The sequence below is a fragment of the Marmota monax genome, unplaced genomic scaffold (genome assembly GCF_021218885.2).
Source record: "Marmota monax isolate L192 unplaced genomic scaffold, Marmota_monax_Labrador192_F-V1.1 WCK01_AAM20220418_F8-fsc00001, whole genome shotgun sequence".
In the NCBI taxonomy this organism is placed as follows: Eukaryota; Metazoa; Chordata; class Mammalia; order Rodentia; family Sciuridae; genus Marmota; species Marmota monax.
This window is the reverse complement of record NW_026693777.1, coordinates 34,570,278-34,592,452: the sequence shown is the minus strand read 5'-3', so window position 1 is coordinate 34,592,452 and position 22,175 is coordinate 34,570,278. Positions and strand designations below refer to the sequence as shown.

At 35.2% G+C, this 22,175-nt stretch overlaps 2 protein-coding genes and 1 pseudogene across 2 annotated transcripts; all 3 read right to left on the bottom strand.

Annotated features, from left to right (window-relative positions):
• Nucleotides 1-3,435: 3,435 nt before the first annotated feature.
• LOC124104026 (olfactory receptor 4K13-like) lies at nucleotides 3,436-4,377 on the bottom strand. Its single transcript, XM_046460704.1, has one exon. The coding sequence runs from the start codon at nucleotides 4,375-4,377 to the stop codon at nucleotides 3,436-3,438; it is 942 nt and encodes a 313-aa protein (XP_046316660.1).
• Nucleotides 4,378-12,292: 7,915 nt separating this feature from the next.
• LOC124104766 (olfactory receptor 4N5-like) lies at nucleotides 12,293-13,219 on the bottom strand. Its single transcript, XM_046461862.1, has one exon. The coding sequence runs from the start codon at nucleotides 13,217-13,219 to the stop codon at nucleotides 12,293-12,295; it is 927 nt and encodes a 308-aa protein (XP_046317818.1).
• A 7,301-nt stretch (nucleotides 13,220-20,520) lies between these two features.
• LOC124104025 (aldo-keto reductase family 1 member B10-like) lies at nucleotides 20,521-21,542 on the bottom strand (annotated as a pseudogene).
• Between the last annotated feature and the right edge of the window lie 633 nt (nucleotides 21,543-22,175).

The following is a 22,175-nucleotide window of genomic DNA, read 5'->3' as shown; positions in this document are numbered from 1 at the left end:
GAAAAATAAAAGACCCAGAATAGCAAAAACAATGCTAAGCAGGAAGTGTGAATCAGGCAGTATAGCGATACCAGACTTCAAACTATACTACAGAGCAATAGTAACAAAAACAGCATGGTACTGGTACCAAAACAGGCGGGTGGACCAATGGTACAGAATAGAGGACACAGAAACTAATCCACAAAACTACAACTACCTTATATTTGATAAAGGGGCTAAAAGCATGCAATGGAGGAAGGATAGCATCTTCAACAAATGGTGCTGGGAAAACTGGAAATCCATATGCAACAAAATGAAACTGAATCCCTTTCTCTCGCCATGCACAAAAGTTAATTCAAAATGGATCAAGGAGCTTGATATCAAATCAGAGACACGCCGTCTGATAGAAGAAAAAGTTGGCTACGATCTACATACTGTGGGGTCGGGCTACAAATTCCTCAATAGGACACCCATAGCACAAAAGTTAATAACTAGAATCAACAAATGGGACTTACTCAAACTAAAAAGTGTTTTTCTCAGCAAAAGATACAATAAGAGAGGTAAATAGAGAGCCTACATCCTGGGAACAAATCTTTACTCCTCACACTTCAGATAGAGCCCTAATATCCAGAGTATACAAAGAACTCAAAAAATTAGACAATAAGAGAACAAACAACCCAATCAACAAATGGGCCAAGGACCTGAACAGACACTTCTCAGAGGAGGACATACAATCAATCAACAAGTACATGAAAAAATGCTCACCATCTCTAGCAGTCAGAGAAATGCAAATCAAAACCACCCTAAGATACCATCTCACTCCAGTTAGATTGGCAGCCATTATGAAGTCAAACAACAACAAGTGCTGGCGAGGATGTGGGGAAAAGGGTACACTTGTACATTGCTGGTGGGACTGCAAATTGGTGCAGCCAATTTGGAAAGCAGTATGGAGATTTCTTGGAAAGCTGGGAATGGAGCCACCATTTGACCCAGCTATTCCCCTTCTTGGTCTATTCCCTAAAGACCTAAAAAGAGCATGCTACAGGGACACTGCTACATCGATGTTCATAGCAGCACAATTCACAATACCTAGACTGTGGAACCAACCTAGATGCCCTTCAATGGATGAATGGATAAAAAAAATGTGGCATTTATACACAATGGAGTATTACTCTGCATTAAAAAATGACAAAATCATAGAATTTACAGGGAAATGGATGGCATTAGAGCAGATTATGCTAAGTGAAGCTAGCCAATCCCTAAAAAACAAATGCCAAATGTCTTCTTTGATATAAGGAGAGTAACTAAGATCAGAGTAGGGTCGAAGAGCATGAGAAGAAGATTAACATTAAACAGGGATGAGAGGTGGGAGGGAAAGGGAGAGAGAAGGGAAAATGCATGGAAATGGAAGGAGACCCTCAGAGTTATACAAAAGTACATACAAGAGGAAGTGAGGGGAAGGGGAAAAATAATATAAGGGGGACAAACGAATGTCAGTAGAGGGGGCAGAGAGAGAAGAGGGGAGGGGAGTGGAGGGGAGGGGAGGGGGGATAGTAGAGGATAGGAAAGGCAGCATAATACAACAGACACTAGTATGGCAATATGTAAATCAATGGATGTGTAACTGATGTGATTCTGCAATCTGTATATGGGGTAAAACTGGGAGCTCATAACCCTCTTGAATCAAATTGTGAAATATGATATATCAAGAACTATGTAATATTTTGAACAGCCAACAATAAAAAATTAAAAAAAAATGTACCTAAAATTATCACATTTATCAACTATCAAATATATCTCAAAGTTAAAAGTTTCCTTTATATACTTTTCAATCAGTATCATTAGACACAATAACTATTCTTATATCTATGATCAAGTATTAGTTATTAAATAAAGATAAACAATTTAAAAGACATGGTCTAGGGCCAAATTGAAGTAGGCAACAATAAAGGGGTAAAAAGGGAAGATATGTAAGCTTGATTTCCAGGTATTGGGCATCACCCTGGAAATGGTATGTTAGATTTTTTTTTTTTTGCAAAACTTTAGATTTTTATTTACCTTTAGACGCTTCATTGTACATTTCAATAAATTTACTATCATTTAACAGATTCAGGATAAGAAGAAGAGCCTGCTCACCTCCCTTTTTCACTTATCCACTTAAGAAGACAGAGCTGTGTTAAAATAAAAGGTTACTATCTCTAATCCCTCCCATTTAAATTCCTTTGTTTATAATTTTTATTAAACAAGAGGAATTACCACTTACATATTCTGAAGTCTTCACCTGTATTCAATCTCAGTATTAAGCTTGTCACCTTTAATTCATAGGACTTCTTCATAAAGGTCTATCTTCAGTAGACACAAGTTCTTTTTGACTCCACAATACCTTTATAGACTGACACTTCTGTCTGAAACTCTCTTCCTCTCTCTAATGTGCTGTTATGCAGTTTCCTTAATGTTTATATCCTTGTTTTAAATATTTCATTCTCACAGTGGTTTTCTGAGATCACAATGAGTAATATAGATCTCTCACACCACTTCAACCTTGTAATCCTCTCTGGGACAGGAACTAGACATATATCATTAACAATGTACTATATTGCTTGAAAAAGAGTCTGGTTCTTAGTATAAAAAAGGTTGCTTTACAAACATTTAATTTAATATAAAGAAACATTGAACAATGCTTGTTATTTAGTATAAAAATATATTGACACAGAAAAAGTTTTAATTATTATTACTGCCACTGATTTTAAATTTTAGGAAATGAATTCAGAGCACAAAGAAACGTTTGAAAATATTTTCCTAATTTTTTATACCACTAGTATAATTAGACTGTTGAGGCCATAGAACTGAAGAAAGTTTTCATAAATTCTAATTTAATACCACTGAGAAACCTTCATAATATTGATATATAATGGAAAATATTTTTAAGAACATTAAGAACACAACTGTAGAAGTAAAAATTTATCACCATCTTTGATATTCTTACTGAAAGTAAATAGTTTGCAATTTTATTCACCAAAATATTACAAAGATTTTATAAGGATACACTATGTTTATACATTTTTGATATCTTAAGACTCGTGTTATAAAATAATGTTTGATATTCCAGAAACTGTATCTCTATTATGAACATTTTTTTAGAGAGAGAGAGAGAGAATTTTTTAATATTTATTTTTTAGTTTTCGGTGGACACAACATCTTTATTTGTATGTGGTGCTGAGGATCAAACCCAGCGCTGTGGGCATGCCAGGCGAGCGCACTATTGCTTGAGCCAAATCCCCAGCCCTGTTATGAACATTTTAAATTAAAACATTTAAAGTTCTTAATATATAGAATATGGCAGGAATAAAACAGATATCATTTAGTGTTTTTATTTCAGCCACTTCATTACATACTTAACACTCAAGTCCCTAAAATAGTAGAAGGCGGACAAATAATCAAGAACATGAACAATATCTAAGAGAAAACACAGGAACCAATCTGTTGACTGATCAGTCTCTTAATGGCTGCCTTCATCTCCTGATTCCTCAAAGTATAAGTAATTGGATTAAGGAAGGGGGTGATTATAGAGTAAAACACAGACAGAAACTTATCTACAGAATAACTATTGAACGGAAAAGCATAGACGAAGATACCAGGTCCAAAGAAGAGGGTCACTACAGTGATGTGAGCAGAGAGTGTGGACACAGCCTTGGAGGAGGCCCTGGAGGAGTGCTGCCAGAGGGTGACGAACATGATGATGTAGGATATGACCAAGAGGATGAAGCAGACCAGGGACAGGAGCCCACTGTCCACAATCACCAGGAGCTCTGGGATATAGGTGTCAGTGCAGGCCAGCTTGATGACCAGAGGGAGGTCACAGAAGATGCTGTCCACAACATTGGGACCACAGAAAGGTAAACCCACCGTGAAAACCATTTGACTTGTGGTATGAATGAATCCAACCGCCCATGACAGCACCAGAAACCCAATGAGCATCCTGCGGTTCATGATGGTCTGGTAGTGCAAAGGCTTGCATATGGCCACATACCTGTCAATGGCCATCGCTATCAAGAGAGACATCTCACCACCCCCAAAGAAGTGCATAAAGAATATCTGGACCATGCAGCCCCACAATGAGATGGTTTTGCGTTTTCTAAGGAAGTCTGCAATCACTTTGGGAGTTGCAACAGAGGAAAAACATAGGTCAAAAAATGATAGATTTGCCAGAAAGAAGTACATTGGTGAGTGAAGATGTTTATCAAATATCACAGAGATTACAATGAGGAGGTTCCCCACTACTGCAGCTACATAGACCAGAAAGAAGATAACAAAAAAGAATATTTGAATTTCTTGGGAATGAGAAATTCCAAGCAGGATAAACTCAGAAATACTTGTGTTTTTACTTAGGATATCCATATATCTACTTTTCTGAGTCTGTCAGAAGTTGTCTAAAAGAGAGGAAAACACAGAAAATCACAGAGAAAAATAAGACAGTGTTCCTATTCCTTTTTTCTGCATTTCACTTTATTATTTATTCAGAGCATAAACCCTTAAGTCTATCTTCATGTTTGGATCCAGATCAGACCATGGTTGAAATCTGAGTTTATTATGAACATAAAGAAGGACTTTGAAAATCAATAATGAAGTACATTTTTATCTTTGAGCTTTGCAGAAATTCATTGACTGAAACATTCATATCCCATCTTCAATATGCACTAAAAAGATCGTCATTGTCACATTAAAAAGCAGTGTTCAAACAAAATGTGCATTGTATATTACTGAAGGGAACTATAAAAGAGAATACTCATATCATTAATATAATATTTAATGTTAATACAGTTACATTGTTAATTGAAATTAAAGTCAATATGTCAGGAAAGACAGAGGTTTTAAACTGGAATGATTCCTATTGCCTCTATAGACATTAATGCTATTCAGTTTATTTACTCAACAAAATAATTGCTTGCAAGTGTTTTACAAAACTGGATTCAAAATCTGAATGTGATATTTCTATTTAGTGCATATGTCTTCATACATCAACCATACACAGAACTTCCAAAATCACCTCCTTAAGACTAAGATGTACCAAAGTTCACCATTATTATGTTACTCAACTTTTCTCAAAGAATTTGAGAAAAATAATAAGAGAGATGAACCATTAATTTTTGTTTATTAAAAGAAAAAGAGGGGTGGGGATGTGGCTCAAACAGTAGTGCACTCGACTGGCATGCGTGCGGCGCCGGGTTCCATCCTCAGCATCACATACAAACAAAGATGTTGTGTCCGCCAAAAACTAAAAAATAAATATTAAAATAATTCTGTCTCTCTCTCTTTAAAAAAAAAGAAAAAAAGGAAAGACAATACCACAAAAAATGTAGATGCACTCTATATACAGTCTCATGAAAGTTGTTGTCCCCTTTGGATCTTGATTTCTTCTGAATTATTTTCACAAAGGCTTATTTAAATTTAAGATTTTTCAGGATGAATTAAATCAAAGACATTGTGACACTGACTGAGTCGGACTCAGCCAAGTGAATTTAAAAAATGAAAAAAAAAAAAAAGGACTTACATTTAATGAGGTCAGGACTTGATCTACTTTAAGCCATAAAGTGCAGAGCCTCCCCTTTCCCTTGATGTAGGGCTGCAATGCAATTCTTATTAAAGGCCTGTGAATTATTTCTAGAACGTTTCTTGTGTTTATCAAAATCTTATAACCAGAGCCAATAATGATTATTAAGAAAAAAAATTAGATAAGTGGGAATTTTTTTTTGTAAATTTTAACCTGTTAATCACATGATTTAAATGTGAAAATATACTGTGTCTCTAGCTAACCACACAAAGCATGCAATTACATACCTTCCCTTGCATAGCTAGCATTAAGGCAAATATCTTATCAGAAGTGTTCCAAATACCAACCATTATATTTCACTCCATCTTCCAGAGTTATGTAAAAATTAAATGAGCAGAATTTGAAAGTGGAAATGTCTGATTATTCTCACTGGCCACCAGGACTTTTTGAATGTGCTTGTACTCTTGCAGTAAGACTATCATGTGCAGTTATTTCCTCTGGACAGTCTATATTTCTAGGAAGTATTAAACAATATACTTGCAGGAGCACATGAACCTCCAAACTATTGATTGTTTTCCAGTTGAATTAGTGTTTAAATATTTACCCATTTTTAGACTGTTTCTCAGAGATGTTAGATTTTCTCTTATGTCATTCTTCTTAAATTCTAATGAATATAACAATAGTATCATGTGTGGTAACATGTTATGACTATCTAAGCTATGGATCAGGCATTTTATGCTTGCAGTCTTGTTATATATCCACTTTTAAAAATTACTGCATGACTTAAAGAGAGTAGGTAAAGATTCTTATATCATGTGATAATATAAAACCATTCAATCTGATCAGTGTGGGCAAACAATTTAAACACAACATCGTTTTCCTAAAGATGACTTATTCAGCTAGGAGTATTGAATTAATTTCTTGGCACCCAATATAAAATGTATTTTTAATATTTTTTCAATTTGAAACAAAGTCAAATTTATTTCCATTTAGTTAGCTCTTTTCAATCCCTTCATTCTTTTAGAAATTTGGCATTTGTATTTATTATTTAGGTACACATTTAATTTGTAACTTCAAATAGTGTGGCATATGTAGTTTAAAGGTTGGGTAATGTGTAAGGGTCACGAAACCTACCAGGTTGCACTTGGACTTTGGAAGTAACAACTTTATGAAATCCTGAAATGCTTAGTCTTCATTATCCAGTGAACTTGTCTGCTCTGGATTGGAAAGAGTACAGTATTTAAAAGTATCCATTGGTAAGGGACATATAGGAGAAAACAAATTTGATAGTTATTAGATCCCTCAGAGACTAGTGGTAAAAATACACTGGGGATTTTTAAAATATCCTTTTGCCATTACAGAAAATGTGATTATTTTTGTGGTGAGAACACTTAAAATACAGTCAGTAGTAAATTTTTAAGATGATAATATAAATTTTAAACTATGGTCTTCTTAATGTATAATAAATTTTTAAAATTTATTCCTCTTTTATAACAAAATTTTGTGCTCTTTAATTAAACTATCTTCATCTCAGACTCTGGTAACCACCTTTCTACTCTGTATTTCAATTTGGTTGGCTTTTTAGTTCTGCATATAAGTAAGATCACATGATATTTGTCTTGCTGTGCCTGACTTACCACATTTAACATGATAACTTCCAGGTTAATCCATGTTGTAACAAATGACAAGATTTCACCCATTTGAATTCTAAATATTATTTCACTGTGCATATATACCCACATTTCTTTATTCATGTGTTGATAGACACTTATGTTGATTCTGTATCTTGGCTATTGTGAATAGTGCAAAATAAGCAAGGGAGGGCAGAAAAATCTTCAGATATTGTTCTTTGGATACATAGTCAGTAGATAGGTAACTGGACTATGTGTAGCTCTATTTTGAATTTGAGAAAACCCCCATACTTTTTTCCCATTTAGGTTTACTAATTTGCATGCCCTCAGTATTTTCCATTAACAGTGTATAAGAGTTCCCTTTTCTCCATGTTACTCTCATCTTTTTGATAGCAGCCTTTGTAACAGGTGTGAGGAGACATCTCATTTGAGTGAATCCTGATGACTAATGATAAAGGAGATTTTTCATATACATTAGCTATTATTTTAATCCTTCTTTTGAGAAATTTCTACTCAGATCTACTGCCAATTTTTGAATTTTATTTAACATTGAGTTGTTTGGGATTTTTATATATTTTATCAAATGTGTATGTGTTGCCAGTATTTTTTCACACTCTGGAATGTTTTCTTACTTGAATTCTTTGCTTTGCAGAATATTTTAATTTGGCTCAATCCTTTCTATTTCTGTTTTTTTTTCTGTGTGTTTTCCTGTGGTCATATTCAAGGAAATATTGGTCAGAGTGATATCATAGCATTTTCTATATTTTTGTGTTCTAGTAGTTTTAAAGGTTCAGCTATTGACCCTGGATTTTCTGTATCTCTGAAAAACATATTGTACAAAAAAGAACATAGACTTACAGAAGCTCATGAGACTGTAAAGACAGTGTCTCTCTATTTAAATATTTCTAGATTAATAAGTGTTTAAGTACTTACCCATTTTTTTTACTGTATTCAGGAAGATTAAATTTTCTCATCTGTTGCTCCTCTTAAGTTCTAACGATTGTAATGAGATCATCAATATTTTATAGTGGTAACATTCTGTGATTTTCTAAAATATTTTATCCTTACAGTCTTATTATTTATCTATCTATAAAAAATGGCAGCCTAAAAGAAACTTTTATTTATATTATGTAATGTAGCATTATAATTAATCATTAATGTTTATTAATAAATGACAATAATTTAGAGAATAATGCAACATATCTTTCTACAAATCTCTGGTATCAACATTTTCATCAAACAATTAATACATTATTTTGTTTTATCTGTGCTTCTTTTAAAAGACTCCTGTTTTAAAATGACCTCGCCACCACCAGCATCACTCCTGCTTGAATGAAGCTTACCTAACAGAAGCATTGGTCTCTAAGGCATATCACAGGATCCTTGTGTTTTGGAACATTGTTAGGACTCTGACTTTAAACAGCAGAATCACCACCAACAACTGTAAATACATGGAAAACAATGCTGTGAACAGACTGTGAAAAGGACACTTGTTATAGAAGAGAGCTGAAAGAAAACTCAGTGTCACTTTGTGCCACCTTAGCTGGGAGTGCCCACACAGGGTGATTCAAGTATTTTTGGTTTTATTTCTGCCGTTCTCTGCATGTCCTCAAATCACTCCAAAAGCATAACAGATGTTGACTTGGGGTTTCAGATAAATTTCCTGAGTAGGCAAATAAACAAATACGGAACCCATGAACAACAAACAACAACTGTATTTATTTTATTTCAAACTTTCCTTTTATTTCAACTTTTTTCTACCTATTAATTAAATATGGAAAGCATTCATGCTTGAAGTTTAGCAATTCCAGAATTTAAATGAAGCTTTTAATGTTTATTTTTTGTAGTATATTTATTTTTATCTCTGTTTTTTTCCTATTTCATACACTCTTTCTTTCTTCTGTTTAGCTGTTTTCAGGCAAATAATCCTTTTCAAAACTTATCCTGAATTTTATAGTTAGAAGACTTCTTATTAGTATTTTACAGGATTTCATAAAGATTAAACATATATCCAGAGATTCTACTCGAAGTATTAGTTTGACCAAATATTTTAATATATTAGAATCAAAGAACACTTAAATTCCTTGTTTATTGTTTCTTTCATTGTTCAAGACTCTTGTCATGTGTACATACAGACACACAATATGTATAATATGTATATATTACATATATGCTGTACGTATGTACTGTACATATGTATGATAAAACCTTTAAAATACACTACTGTTTGTACAGTCAATAGTCAGTCTATATTTATTTACATGTATCAACTTGACAATTAACTTATTCTTCATTCTTTCTTTAATTTATTGTTTCCTTTCAGGATTAGGGTCTCTTAACTGAAGAACTACTCCCAATACTGATTTAGTACAAATTCTCAGGCAACAGATTTTCTGTCCAAAAGTGTCTTTCTCTTAACTTAAACAGTTTCTTTATCTAATAACAATTATTAGACTTGTTTTGTCGTCTTTCAGCAATTTCAAGGTATCATTGTACTCTGATTTCCATGTTTGTTTTATGGGGGAAAAGCTGTTCTTATTGTTTATCCTTTCAAGTCAATATGTGCTTCCTTCTATCAGCGGCTTCTAAGAGTCTCTTTATCATTGACTTTTATCTGCTTTATATTCATGCATTTGGGTCTTCTTTCTCAAAACTTTATTCTGCTTATGGACCAAAGACTTGTGGTCCATGTGGTCCATGTCGATGCCCTTTATCACTTTGTAGAAGTTCTCTGCAAATATTGCATCTTTCCATTTTCTCTTTTTCCCACACTACTTGGATGTCAACTATACATAGGTAGTACATTTCCATTGTATCTTACGTATTTCTAATACCCTTTCCTTATTTTCCTTTTTATCCAATTTGCATTTCATTTGAATTTTTTATTCACTTTATTTCTACCTAACTTTTTTGTAGTTTCCTGTGTTTAAATCAATTTTAAAGTCGTGATGAATTATTACTTTAACAATTTTTAATTAATAGAATTTTAGTTGATAATTTCTTGAATTATAATTTTCTGTTGAAATACTTTTATCTTATTTGAGGGGATAGGGATTGAACTCAGGGGCACTCGAACAATTATCCATATCCCAACCCTATTTTGTATTTTATTTAGAGACAGGGTCTCACAGAATTGCTCAGTGCCTTACCTTTGCTAAGACTGGCTTTGAACTCATGATCCTTCTGCCTCTGCCTCCCGAGCCACTGGGATTACAGGCATGTGACACATGTCCAACCTTTTACCTTTTTTATACATTATTTTCTGCCATTTTGAACACAGTCATCATAGTTAGTTTAATGAAATTATTTTCTTTCATAGTCTGGATAGTATCGAAAAATACAAATGATTTTTTTCTTATATTTAGATAGCATACTAATATTTTCCAGTGATGTTTTTATACTATGAATACAGTTTTTTAAAAATCGTAGGTTGCATAGGCTCTAGATCATGTACTAATTGCAAAATGAGGTTGTTAACCATATTACTATAAGATCTACACACAGGAAGCTAATCTTCTTAACCCAGAATGTCTCAAGTGTGTACAAACATTACCTCTAGTAGTTTGAGGTCAGAGATGCTACCCAGCAATCTACAATGCACAGGGCAGCACCTCACAACAAACAATTAGAAATCCCTTGTTCATCCAAAGAAGACTGTAGGTTGAAGCTGATTTCCAGTCTTCTTAAGACAGAATCCAACTTTGTCTTCTCCAGAGGCATCATGGCTAAAAATTAAACCCTAAAGTCTTCTTACAACTTCTGATTGACTTAGTTAGTCTTAAATTCAGAAATCAGGGAAGTGGCATAGGGACTGAAGGATATAAGGTTTCCGTTTTATATGGAGATATCTACTATCTACTAGTGCTAGAGAAGCTCTGAGCTATTTTCCTGAGTATTGCACACAGTTTCAGTTCTGTGATCTTGTAGCCTGCAATAGAAAAATAATTGCTGTATTCTACATATTAATAATTGCTATGAGGACAGGATTTCTTTAATTGACTATATATATATATATATATATATATATATATATATAGTCAATTAATATATATATAATTTATATATAATTATAATTATATATATATAATTTATATTATATGTTACATATAATATAAATTATATATATAACTTGATTCCAAGTTCATAGGCCGCTTTTACCACCCATTCAACTATTTCAAATATAGGATACCTGGTATTACCCCCATCCAAGCAAACAAATAAAGAAAAAAAGAAATCGAAGTGGTTTAGTCATCTGTAACTAAATAAAGATTAACATAACAAATAGCAACATAATTACATTCAGGATGAAATCATTTGAAGGGAACTCAAATTCCTCTCCAAGATTAACAACAACAGTGAGGGAAATCACAACACTCTTCAAATTTAGGAAAAAAAATAACTAATTAAGGCACGAATAAATTAATTAACAGTATGATTTTTTTTTTACTTAATGAAATTTTATTTCCCATATTCCTCCAGAGTCTTGAGGCTTTTTCCTTAAGGCAAGTAGAAAACATTAATACTCTCCAGTTTAATGCCTTTTATGACCTCATTTGAGATTTAAATGGTGTGAAATTCTTTCCATTGCTTGAAATACTTCAGGAGAATTTTACCTGCCAACTTCTTTTCTTTCAATTCTTGCCACTTTAAACTGCTTCAATTTCACTAAGCTACATTATTCTTCTTGTGGTCTTCAAGTATAACGAACTTATAAATTGTGGATCCTTGTATTAGTCATCCTTTCTTCCTTTAATATCTCAGGTAATTGTGTGGTTACTTCTTTTAGATCATCTTGAATCAGCTAATCCCAAGGACCAGCTGGTTTGTGTCAGAATACCTTATTGACAGTAAAAAGCAAGGTATTTAGTACCTCCCCAATCTACAGTGTAGCACTGCTGTTGACATTTTTTTTTCTGATTTGATACTTTCACCTGTATTTATTCACTTGAATATAATCCTAGGACAACTGGATGTAGTTTATCTCCTTCATATGCCACACAGCCTGAAAATTGAAAGTGATCGGTAACAGTACCTTTACTAAATGACTCATTAGATCAGTGCATAAAGAAATAATTTATTTCATTTTGATTGAACTTTCTCTGCTGTTGATTTACTCATGTTTCTACTCCATTTAGAATGCCCTGTGCTGACATAACAGCTTTATCATGGAGGCTTTCACTTCCTGATTGCGAAGAGTATATATTACAGGGTTCAGCAAAGGAAAGATGACTGTATGAAAGAGAGCAACCACTTTGTCAGCTGGGAAAACCCGGAAGGGACTGGTGTAGATAAAAATGGCAGGTCCAAACATGAGGAACACAATGATAATGTGGGTGGTGCAAGTGGAGATAGCCTTGCTCTTCCCTTCTGAGGAGTGTCTCTTTATTCTGCAGAGGATAATAGCATAGGAGGCCAGAAGGCCCAGGAAGCACAGCAGGGTGAGCAGGCCACTGTTGGAGACCATCAGGAGCTCCACCACAAAGGTGTCAGTGCAGGCCAGCTTGATGACCTGTGGCACATCACAGAAGAAGTTGTCCAGCTGGTTTGGGCCACAGAAGGGCAAGTACAGAATAAGGGCCACTTGCACAATGGAGTGGGCAAAGGCCCCAAGCCACAGAGCCAACAGCAATGCATAGCAGACCCTGGGGCTCATGACTGTTGCATAGTGTAGAGGCTGACATATGGCAATGTAGCGGTCAAAGGCCATGATAACAAGGAGGAACATCTCCCCTACATCAAGGAAGTGCAAGAAAAACAGCTGGGTGATGCAGCAATTGTAGGAAATTACTTTCTTCTCAGAGAAGAAGTCCACCAGCATCCTGGGAGACACAATGAAGGAGTAGGAGGCATCCAGGAAGGCCAAGTTTCCCAAGAAGAAATAGAGGGGAGCATTAAGTCCAGGATCTGATCTTATAGTAAGAATGATAAGAACATTGCCAGGGAGGATTATGAGGTAGAACATTGAGACTAGCACAAAGAGCAGGATTTGGGCCTCTTGAGACTGAGTCAAACCAAGGAGGATGAATTCTGTCTCAACTGTGCTGTTTCCTGTGTCCATCCCTTCCTAATCCGGAGAATCACAAAAGCAAATGTTACCTGTTATGACCAACCTTTTTCTGCTCAATAGATCTTTTCCTAGCAAAAATAATATTTGCTACATCCCAAATTAGCATAGCTGAAAGCAACTTATGCCCCATAATTCCCTTGAACCCTGAGTTCACCCTTCTTTCATTCTACTCATTCCTCACCAAGACTTGGGTCTTCTAACTACACTTTCATTCCATTTAACCATGAATTTCTATATAACTGTGCTTCTGTAGGACTCGAGGCTATTTTGCTTACAATGTCTTAGGAATTTACTCACTAACACACAACATAAACTTTAGCAAGATTCTCTGTTTTGGGGTTATTGATGACTAATCTTTGTTGTTAATGGTAATTCACTGTTTCTGATTGTCAGAATATGGGCAAAGTGTGGGTCCCTTCTCCTTATTGACACATAACAAAGTGCTTTTTCAAGTCCTACAGAAGCCCAAGTCCCTGCTTGTTATCTTTCTGTTTGTTTTCTGAATTGCAATGTTAATTCTGATGTCATGCTCTGTATAGATAGTCTTATGAATTCTCAATCTAAACTGGTCATCAGGCTCTTAAAACAAGATCTGTACCTTTGACCTGACTTAGAAGTATTACCCTGGTTATATACATGACCAGGTGTCGATCCTGTTTAGGCACTATATCCTGTTCTGAAATTCTAATTAGTAGTCCTTTATTCGCTTACCATATACCTAAAATCTTCTTCTCCAAATGTCAGATGGTAGCCAAATGATATCCTTCTCACAGATATTTTTTAATAATAAAAAAAGGAATTTGACTATCCTAAGTAATATAATTAAAGCAGAGTGCATTGGTATTGGCCATAGACAACATATAATATACTCATTCAAGAGATAATTAAATTACAGTTAATTGCAGTTAACTTTAAATTTGCAGTGTATTTCCTTCTTTGGTCTCATTAGCAAGTGATTAAATGAGTATGTATACCTCTGTCAAAACTAATTAGGAAAGTATTGGTATTTCATTAACTGACACTATTTCATCAAGGCATTAAATGACAAATCATGACTTTGTTTGACTTAATAATTCCCATTTTAGCTAGGTAGGTGGTGAGTGCCTGTAATCCCAATAGCTCAGGAGGCTGAGCCAGGTCAATTGTGAGTTCACAGCCAGCACAGCACTGTGAGACACTAAGCAAATCAGTGAGACCCTGTCTCTAACTAATACACAAAATAGTGCTAGGGATGTCACTCAGTGGTCGAGTGCCACTGAGTTCAATTCCAGTACCAAAAAAGAAGTCACCTTTTCTGTCTAAAGCTTTGTCTAAATAAGAGTTACAATCATGTTGGAGAAATTGAGAGATAATATTTAGTCTGTATACTAGTCTCTAAAGTAGAAAGTATTCATTCTGGGTTGGAGGTTAACAAGGTAATCTGTTGGAATGCTAAAATCAGTGGAATTTCTTTCTTTTACTACAGATGTTTTTAAAAATCATGTATTTGTGTTAGTCTAATATAAAAACATTTTACAAACACATAATTAACCCTTTGAAAATACATAGTTCACTGTTGGAGTGTATTATATGGAAGAGAAATGACTACTGATTAGAACAATTACTGCAATGTGAAATATACAGATGCTGGTTTGATTTTCAGTTACATGTAATACTTTTCAAAAGTGCTATGAAATAGACAAATAAAATTTGGCCAAAAATAAGAAAGAAAAGAAAAGCAGTGAAATGTTGATTGATACATATTACAATAGGAAGGAACCTCAAAAACACTATACTGTATGAAAGAAGAAAGACAGCACAAAACAGTTGTGTAAAATATCCAGACAAGGAAACTGTTAGAGGCTGATAGGTACAGTAGAAATTTACATAATGTACATGAGGATATATTTATCCTGATGAAAAGGTCTTAGAGTTATATCATGCTGATTCTTGCACAGTAGCTGTACACGAATGTTACAATGTTATAGAATAAGTAGTTAAAATACAGGAGCTCATATTTGATGAATACACAAACACATAGTCCCACATGCATTAGCACAAACATACTGAGTCTAAGAGATCTGAAATATAACAAAATGTCTTTGATGTCCTTAGAAGTAGCTAGAGAGCTCCTTTCTCTGAACCCACTTAACCCAGTTGACCTCCATATCCACACCTCACAGTGGATGCAGAATCTGCTCCCAGGACAGTGAGCCTTGGAGCTCCCCTCCTGTACTTACACATGGTGCATCCACTGCACCCCTGGATTGGGCACCTGTGCTTCTTCAGGTTCAGGATGCCAAGAAACAGGTAGCACCTGATTCCTTTTTCATTTTCTACTGTGTCTATTCCCTGTCACCCAATAGATGGAATTCCATATCATCCCAAGTTTTCAGTTCGCTTCCTGCCTTCTTCTGGTCTCCTTTCTGTACCCTGTTCCAGACAGTCTCAAATTGTGCTCATTACAGAGACTGAGGGCAGCTGTGTCTGAGATGGACATTCCTCTGCACAAAATGAGTTCCTGCACAAGAGGGTGTCACAGGTTCAAGTGAGTGTTCAGGCAGGGAAGACAAAGAAGTGCTGTTAGTGTAGGCTAAAGAGGAGCCCAAAGGCTTTCACCACCTCTAGCCTTCCTTGTCATTTTACCTGACACAAAACTCCTCTTGCCTAGAAGATGCACAGGCAGAGCATGTCAGCTGGATATGCATACCTGTTGCATACTTGTGAAGTCAATGAAGTTTGTCTTGAGACTCTGCCTACACTTTCTGACTGATTGGGATTTCTTATTCCTTTTTCCACTTTACCTTTGTTTCTGGGGGTGGGAAGGTTGGAATCAATCATTTGTATTACACCCAAATTAATATCCAAATGGTTAATCTCCCAACATTCTTGGCATTTCCTCTTATTTTAGTCTCTTTCAAATAATAGTAGGAATCAAACATGAAATGGGCTTCAACTCAGGGCCAGGGTAGAAAGTGCTAACCTTTTTCTATTTCTGCAGCATTATTCTGTTCTCATAAGTTTGAAGGCAGCAGATGTCCCAGATAAATGCATGATTTTTTGAATTTCTATTTCAAGTATAAAAGATGAAAATTTCACTTTGTCAGGAATCCAATCCTACCCTCAAACAGCTATCTTCTTCCACCTGCTGAAGGGGAAGTTCAAAGAACATTCTAAATAGTTTCTTTAAATATATGTTCTCATGTTTGTACATCATAGATTCCAAAATATGCACTTCTAAATTATGATGCAATACAGAATGTGCTCTGGGTTTTATAACAGCTTTAACCTGTAGAGTACTACCAGTGGGAATTAGTGGAATGCCATCTAGAAGCATACAAGGAAAATGACAAGAATATATTTAATACTAAATAATCAAAGTATGTGCCCATTAAGGTTCCCACATTTATGTTTTCACTTTTATTTTTGTAATTAGTGTCTAATTATATACAAATAGTAGGTTTCATTATGGTGTATTTCTACACGTACATAACATACTGTGGTAAATTTCATTTCCTACTACCTGTCCTTTCCCTGTACTTATCCCTCTGATCACCTTCTTCTCTACTAGTCTGTCTTATTTTGTTGTAATCTCTTTTTCTCTTTGTTGTTTCTCTCCTGTATCCACATATGAGAGATAACATTTGACCCTTGATTTTGAGTCTGCATCATTTCACTCAACATTATGCTCTCTAGTTCCATCGATTTTCCTTTAAATGACATAATTTGGTTCTTATTTATAACTGAATAAAACTCTATTGTGTATATACACCATATTTTCTTCATCTGTTCATATGTTGATGGACATCTAGGCTTGTTCCATAACTTGGCTATTTTGATTGTGCTGCTACAAGAACAGGATTACATGTATCTGTGTAGTATTTGACAATTTGTTAGTGGCAATGATAATAGAATGTTAGATGTTAATCAGGCATAATGAAAGCAGAAAGCCTAGAAGGTTATTTTAGATATGTAACTCATATCTGGGATGAGAATTCATAGATCTTATCTAGAAAGTTAAATAGTGGTCCTGAATCAATAATAAATATCATAGTAAATGCATATTTTTGGTGCAAAAGAGCAAGATGAAGCGAATACATTAGGTTTCTAATGAATTGTCAGAAATTACTAATTATGCTTAACTAAAGACCTTCATGGTGTCTTGGAGACCAATGCCTTTAGGTCTTTGTCCTCTCAAATAAAATAATAATCTATTGCACATTTTGTATCGATAGTTATAAATTTTTTCTAAAAAATGTGCTTTGTTACATTCCATTCCTCAATTAAGGAAATGAAATACAAGAAAATATTTAATCATTCAAAATTCTGCCTAGTTTTTTTTTAATTTATTTTTTAGTTGTAGTTGGACACAGTATCTTTATTTTAAAATTTTTAATGTGTTGCTGAGGATAGAACCCAGGGCCTCACACGTGCTAGGTGAGCACTCTACCGCTCAGCCACTATCCCTTCACTACCTAGTTTTTCTTATACATGAAAAAGAACCATGGCATTATTCTGAACAACATTAAAACTAAAATAAGGAACTTTAATTTTACAAAGTAAATACAATATTCAGTCAAGTATTCTTTCATTCAAATATTTGTCAAGTTCAGACGGAAAGGCAATAGGAGATGATGAAAAGTGAATAAAGAGGTAAAGGAAGGAAGGTAATATTTGTTGGGGCTTCTTTCCTATTAGAGTCTATGCTGCTAATAACTTTGAACATACATAAGTAATCTTGCATGAAAAATATATCTGTAGAGTAGATCCTCAGGAGTAAAAAAAAGTTAAATATATCAGTATCTAGAAAAGAAAGCACAGAAGAAACAAATAAACAAAAATACATATGAAAATACAGAAGTAAAGATGAAAAGAAAGAGTGATAATGCCCAAAGAGATGGGTGAACTCAGAAAGTCGTGGACAGATAGAGAGGAAGGGGCTGGAAAAGAGAGGGAGGGGGAGCGGGGGAGTATCCTTGGAAAGACAAAGTCTTAATTTTGGATTTTTGTGGAGTTTTTATTTCCTTTTTTATATAATTACAGATTTTCTTTGGCTCCCATTTCTCAGTGTATAACATAGTACATTAGAATTAGTTAAAAGTAGTATCTTAGAGCTTTACTAGTCCAAAATAATCTCTACCTCTGAGAAACTCTTTCATGTTAGGCAATTTTATAACATTATAAAGATATACTTTAGTGTGCATTCATGTGTAAGTTTTTAAAAATTACTTTTTAGAATTACTAATACTAATGGTACACATTAGTGATACTTATTGTGGTATTTCTATACATGAATATACATTGACTATTGATCATGTCCATCCACTTTTCTACCCGCTCCCCTCATCCTTCTGCTTTCTTCCCTTTGCCTCCTTATCAATCACTAACAATTTCTCTCCTGTTTTCAGCTTTTTCTGCTTATGTTTCTACATGTGAGAGAAAGTATGCTCTACTTGTCTGTGTGCCTTGTTTTGTTTATCATGCTGCTCACTTGTTCCCATTCATTTTACTACAAATGATAGGATGTCCTTCTGGTTTATGGCTGAATCACAATCCCTGGCATAAAGACCACATTCTCTTTATCCATTCAGCTGTTGATGGGCCCATAGAATGATTGCATGTCTTATCTATTGTACATAGTTTGTGAACAGTATTGATATAAATGTGGGTCGACCAGTATCTCTGACTACATTTCTTAAGGATATATACCTATGATATGAATAAATGGATAGTAAGGAAGTTCCATTTTTAGATTTTTGATGAAGCTCTATACTCTTCCATTGCAGCTGTATTAACTCACATTCCAAGCAATAATGTGTTGCTTCCCCCCCCCAACATTCTTCAAAGCATCTATTATTTTCTATCTTGTTGTTGTTGTTTTGATGGTAGTCATTCTACCTGGGGTGAGACAGAATGTCATTTTATCTTTGACTTCCATTTCACTGATGGCTAACTATATATACATACACATACATACATACACACACGATTTGTTACATTCCATTTCTCAATTAAGAAAATTAAATACAAGAAAATATTTAATCATTCAAAATTCTGCCTGGTTTTTCTTTTGTTTTAAATTCATTTTTAGTTGTAGTTGGACACAGTATCTTTATTTTAAATATTTTTAAATGTGGTGCTGAGGATCGAACCCAGGGCCTCACACATGCTAGGTGAGCACTCTATATAATTTGTACCAGGGATTGAACTCAGGGTCACTTGACCACTTAATCATATTGCCAGCCCTATTTTGTATTGGATTTAGAGACAGGGCCTCACTGAGTTGCTTAGCATCTCACTTTTGCTCAGGCTGGATTTGAACTCCTGATCCTTCTGCCTCAGGATCCTGAGCCTCAGGGATTACAGGTGTGCATCACTGCACAAGGATTTTTTTCATATAATTATTTACTGGCTGTTTTTATTTCTTATAAGAAGTGTCTATGCATGTCATTTGCCTATTTTTAATTGAAATGCTTATTTTATTGATGTTTGTGTTCTTCATATGTTGTAGATATTAATTCTCTGTCAGATAAATTGTTGCCAAAGATTTTCCCCCATTTTTAAGTAGTCTCTTCAGTCTATTAATTATTCTCTTCTTTGTGCTTCAGAAGCTTTAAATTTGATGCAATCCTACTTGTCAATTAACCAGTACATAAAAATATAACATTTGATAGATGTGTATGTTCTGTAATGATTACATCAGGTGAAATATTTACCTCCTCAAACCTCATCTTTTCTGTGTAGAGAAAACTCAACATCTTTTAGATGGGAGCTTTTTGCTGACTTTGCTCTTACTTCCACTTTGAGTGAAAACATTTAACCTTGACCTTTTGAATTTAGTTTATTTCTTTATTTTTACTTTCATTATTTTTTTATTCTTTTTTATTTTTGCATCCTCAATGGTAGCAGAGAACCTGTTGTTTAACAAACATTTGTTCAGATTAAATAAATGGAAGAAATAGTCTTTTGCTCATCTGAGTCATACTTCTCTGTGATAAGTCTTTTCCTGGATCAACATATGGATCTAAATAAAACCTTGCTTAGGGGAAGGGAGGAGGAGAACGAAAGCAGGTTCTGAGAAGGAGATTGAGCAACTAATATTGCGTGCATGGATGATTAGAGCATTAAAAAAATCCCATTATGTACAATTATAATACACTAATAATTTTTTTAAAAAAAATTGCCTAGATTCTGAAAAGATCAAGCACAATATAATTTCATATAATTTTAGCTAAAAATGGGCCTCAGGGAGACTAAATTCCACTTCAGTGAAGAGAAAGAATCCACCAGGTGTCTCATCAGGATATTTAGCTTTAGTAATCAGCAGTGAAGGGGTAGTACAGCAAATTAGCCTGGTCAGCCAGGACACAGATCCTCCAGTTTGTGTTGAAGCTGAGTAAGGTCGCCATCTCCTTATCACTCAATTTGAAGTCAAAGACCTGAAAGTTCTCGAGAATACGTTCTAGGGTCACAGACTTGGGAATCACCACCACATTCCTCTGGATATGGAACCGGATCAGAACCTGGGCTGGGGATTTTTTGTGCCTTGCAGCAATCTCCTTGATCTTAGGGTCCTCCAGTAGTGAAAGGTCTGCTGGTTTGACCCAAGGTCTATCTGGAAAGTCCAGGGGGATGTAGGCTGTGACCGTGATGCCCTTAGAGTGGCAGTATTGGATCAGTTTCTCCTGGGTGAGGTATGGGTGACACTCCACCTGGTTAGTAACTAGTTTATATTTGAGTCCAGGCTTATTCAAGATCTTCTCAATCTGGAAGTGGTTGAAGTTGGAAACACCAAGAGCTTTCACCAACCCCTCATCCACCAGCTCCTCCATGACCTCCCAGGCATCCAAGAATGTTTCTTTACTGATGAGGTTGTTGCCTTTATCATCTTTGGGGAATAAGTCCTTCCCAGCCTGAAATCTCTGGGGCCAATGAATAAGGTAGACATCCAGATAGTCCAGTTTCAGATCTTTGAGGGTCTTCCGACAGGCTTCCTTCACAAGCTTCCTCTCAAAGAAGGTGCACCACAACTTGGTCACAATAAAGAGGTCCTCCCGCTTCACCACCTTCTCTTGGATCTTCTCTTGGATGGCTTCTCCCACCTCATTCTCATTCTGATAGACATAGACACAGTCTATGTGGCGAAATCCTGCATCAATGGCACCTTTATGGCTTCTTTGACTTTGTTTGGGGGAGACTTCCAGGTGCCCAGATCCAACATGGGCATCTTGGCTTTGGTGCTGAGCTCCTCAAAGGTGGCCACGGTTGGTGCAGAAATGGCTTTGAGAGAGCAAATCAATGTCTCGTGTCGAATTTGGTTTATTTCACTTAGCATTATGCTCTGCAATTCCACCCTTTTGTTACCATTGGGATGTCCAGTAAAAGTACAGGTCCTCAGTGTCTCGTACAAAGAATTGAGTGAAAGACACGGAAGTAATATGTAGAAAGGAATGGCCCAAGCAAGAGAGAGAGGCTCAAGGCTCCAATGTTTGGTAATTAGGGTCACGTATCCTGAAGTGTGGAGTGGTCTATTCCTATATGGTTGTTATTGAAGAACTAACTATATTTTTCCCATTGGTTATCTTATGATATCTGACTAGAATAATTTCCAATTTCCTTCAACCATTGGTTAGGTTAGAAAACCTAATTAGAATACTGCACACTTTACTTCCATTGGTCATTTTAAAATTTGAACTTGTGGGGGGCAGTTGTCATGGTCATAATTCCTAATTGGTGGGAATTGTCATGGTGATGTCCTCAGTGCTGGGAGTTTTCATGGTAATGAGATTTATTGTAAATAGGGATCAGACACTGTAAGTATTCTGACAGTGGAATTAGTCAGGGGAGCATTCCTCCAGTGAGCAAACTCCCAGAGGATAACTGGCACACTGATTCCCACAATCAGAATGCCCAGCCTCCTCCCTCTGAGGCAAGAAGACAACTAGGCAGACACTATCGGGTTTCTTTA

What these genes read in the sequence shown, in the direction of transcription:
- LOC124104026 (XM_046460704.1), bottom strand. Translation starts at nt 4,377, where the DNA reads ATGGATATCCTAAGTAAAAACACAAGTATTTCTGAGTTTATCCTGCTT.
- LOC124104766 (XM_046461862.1), bottom strand. Translation starts at nt 13,219, where the DNA reads ATGGACACAGGAAACAGCACAGTTGAGACAGAATTCATCCTCCTTGGT.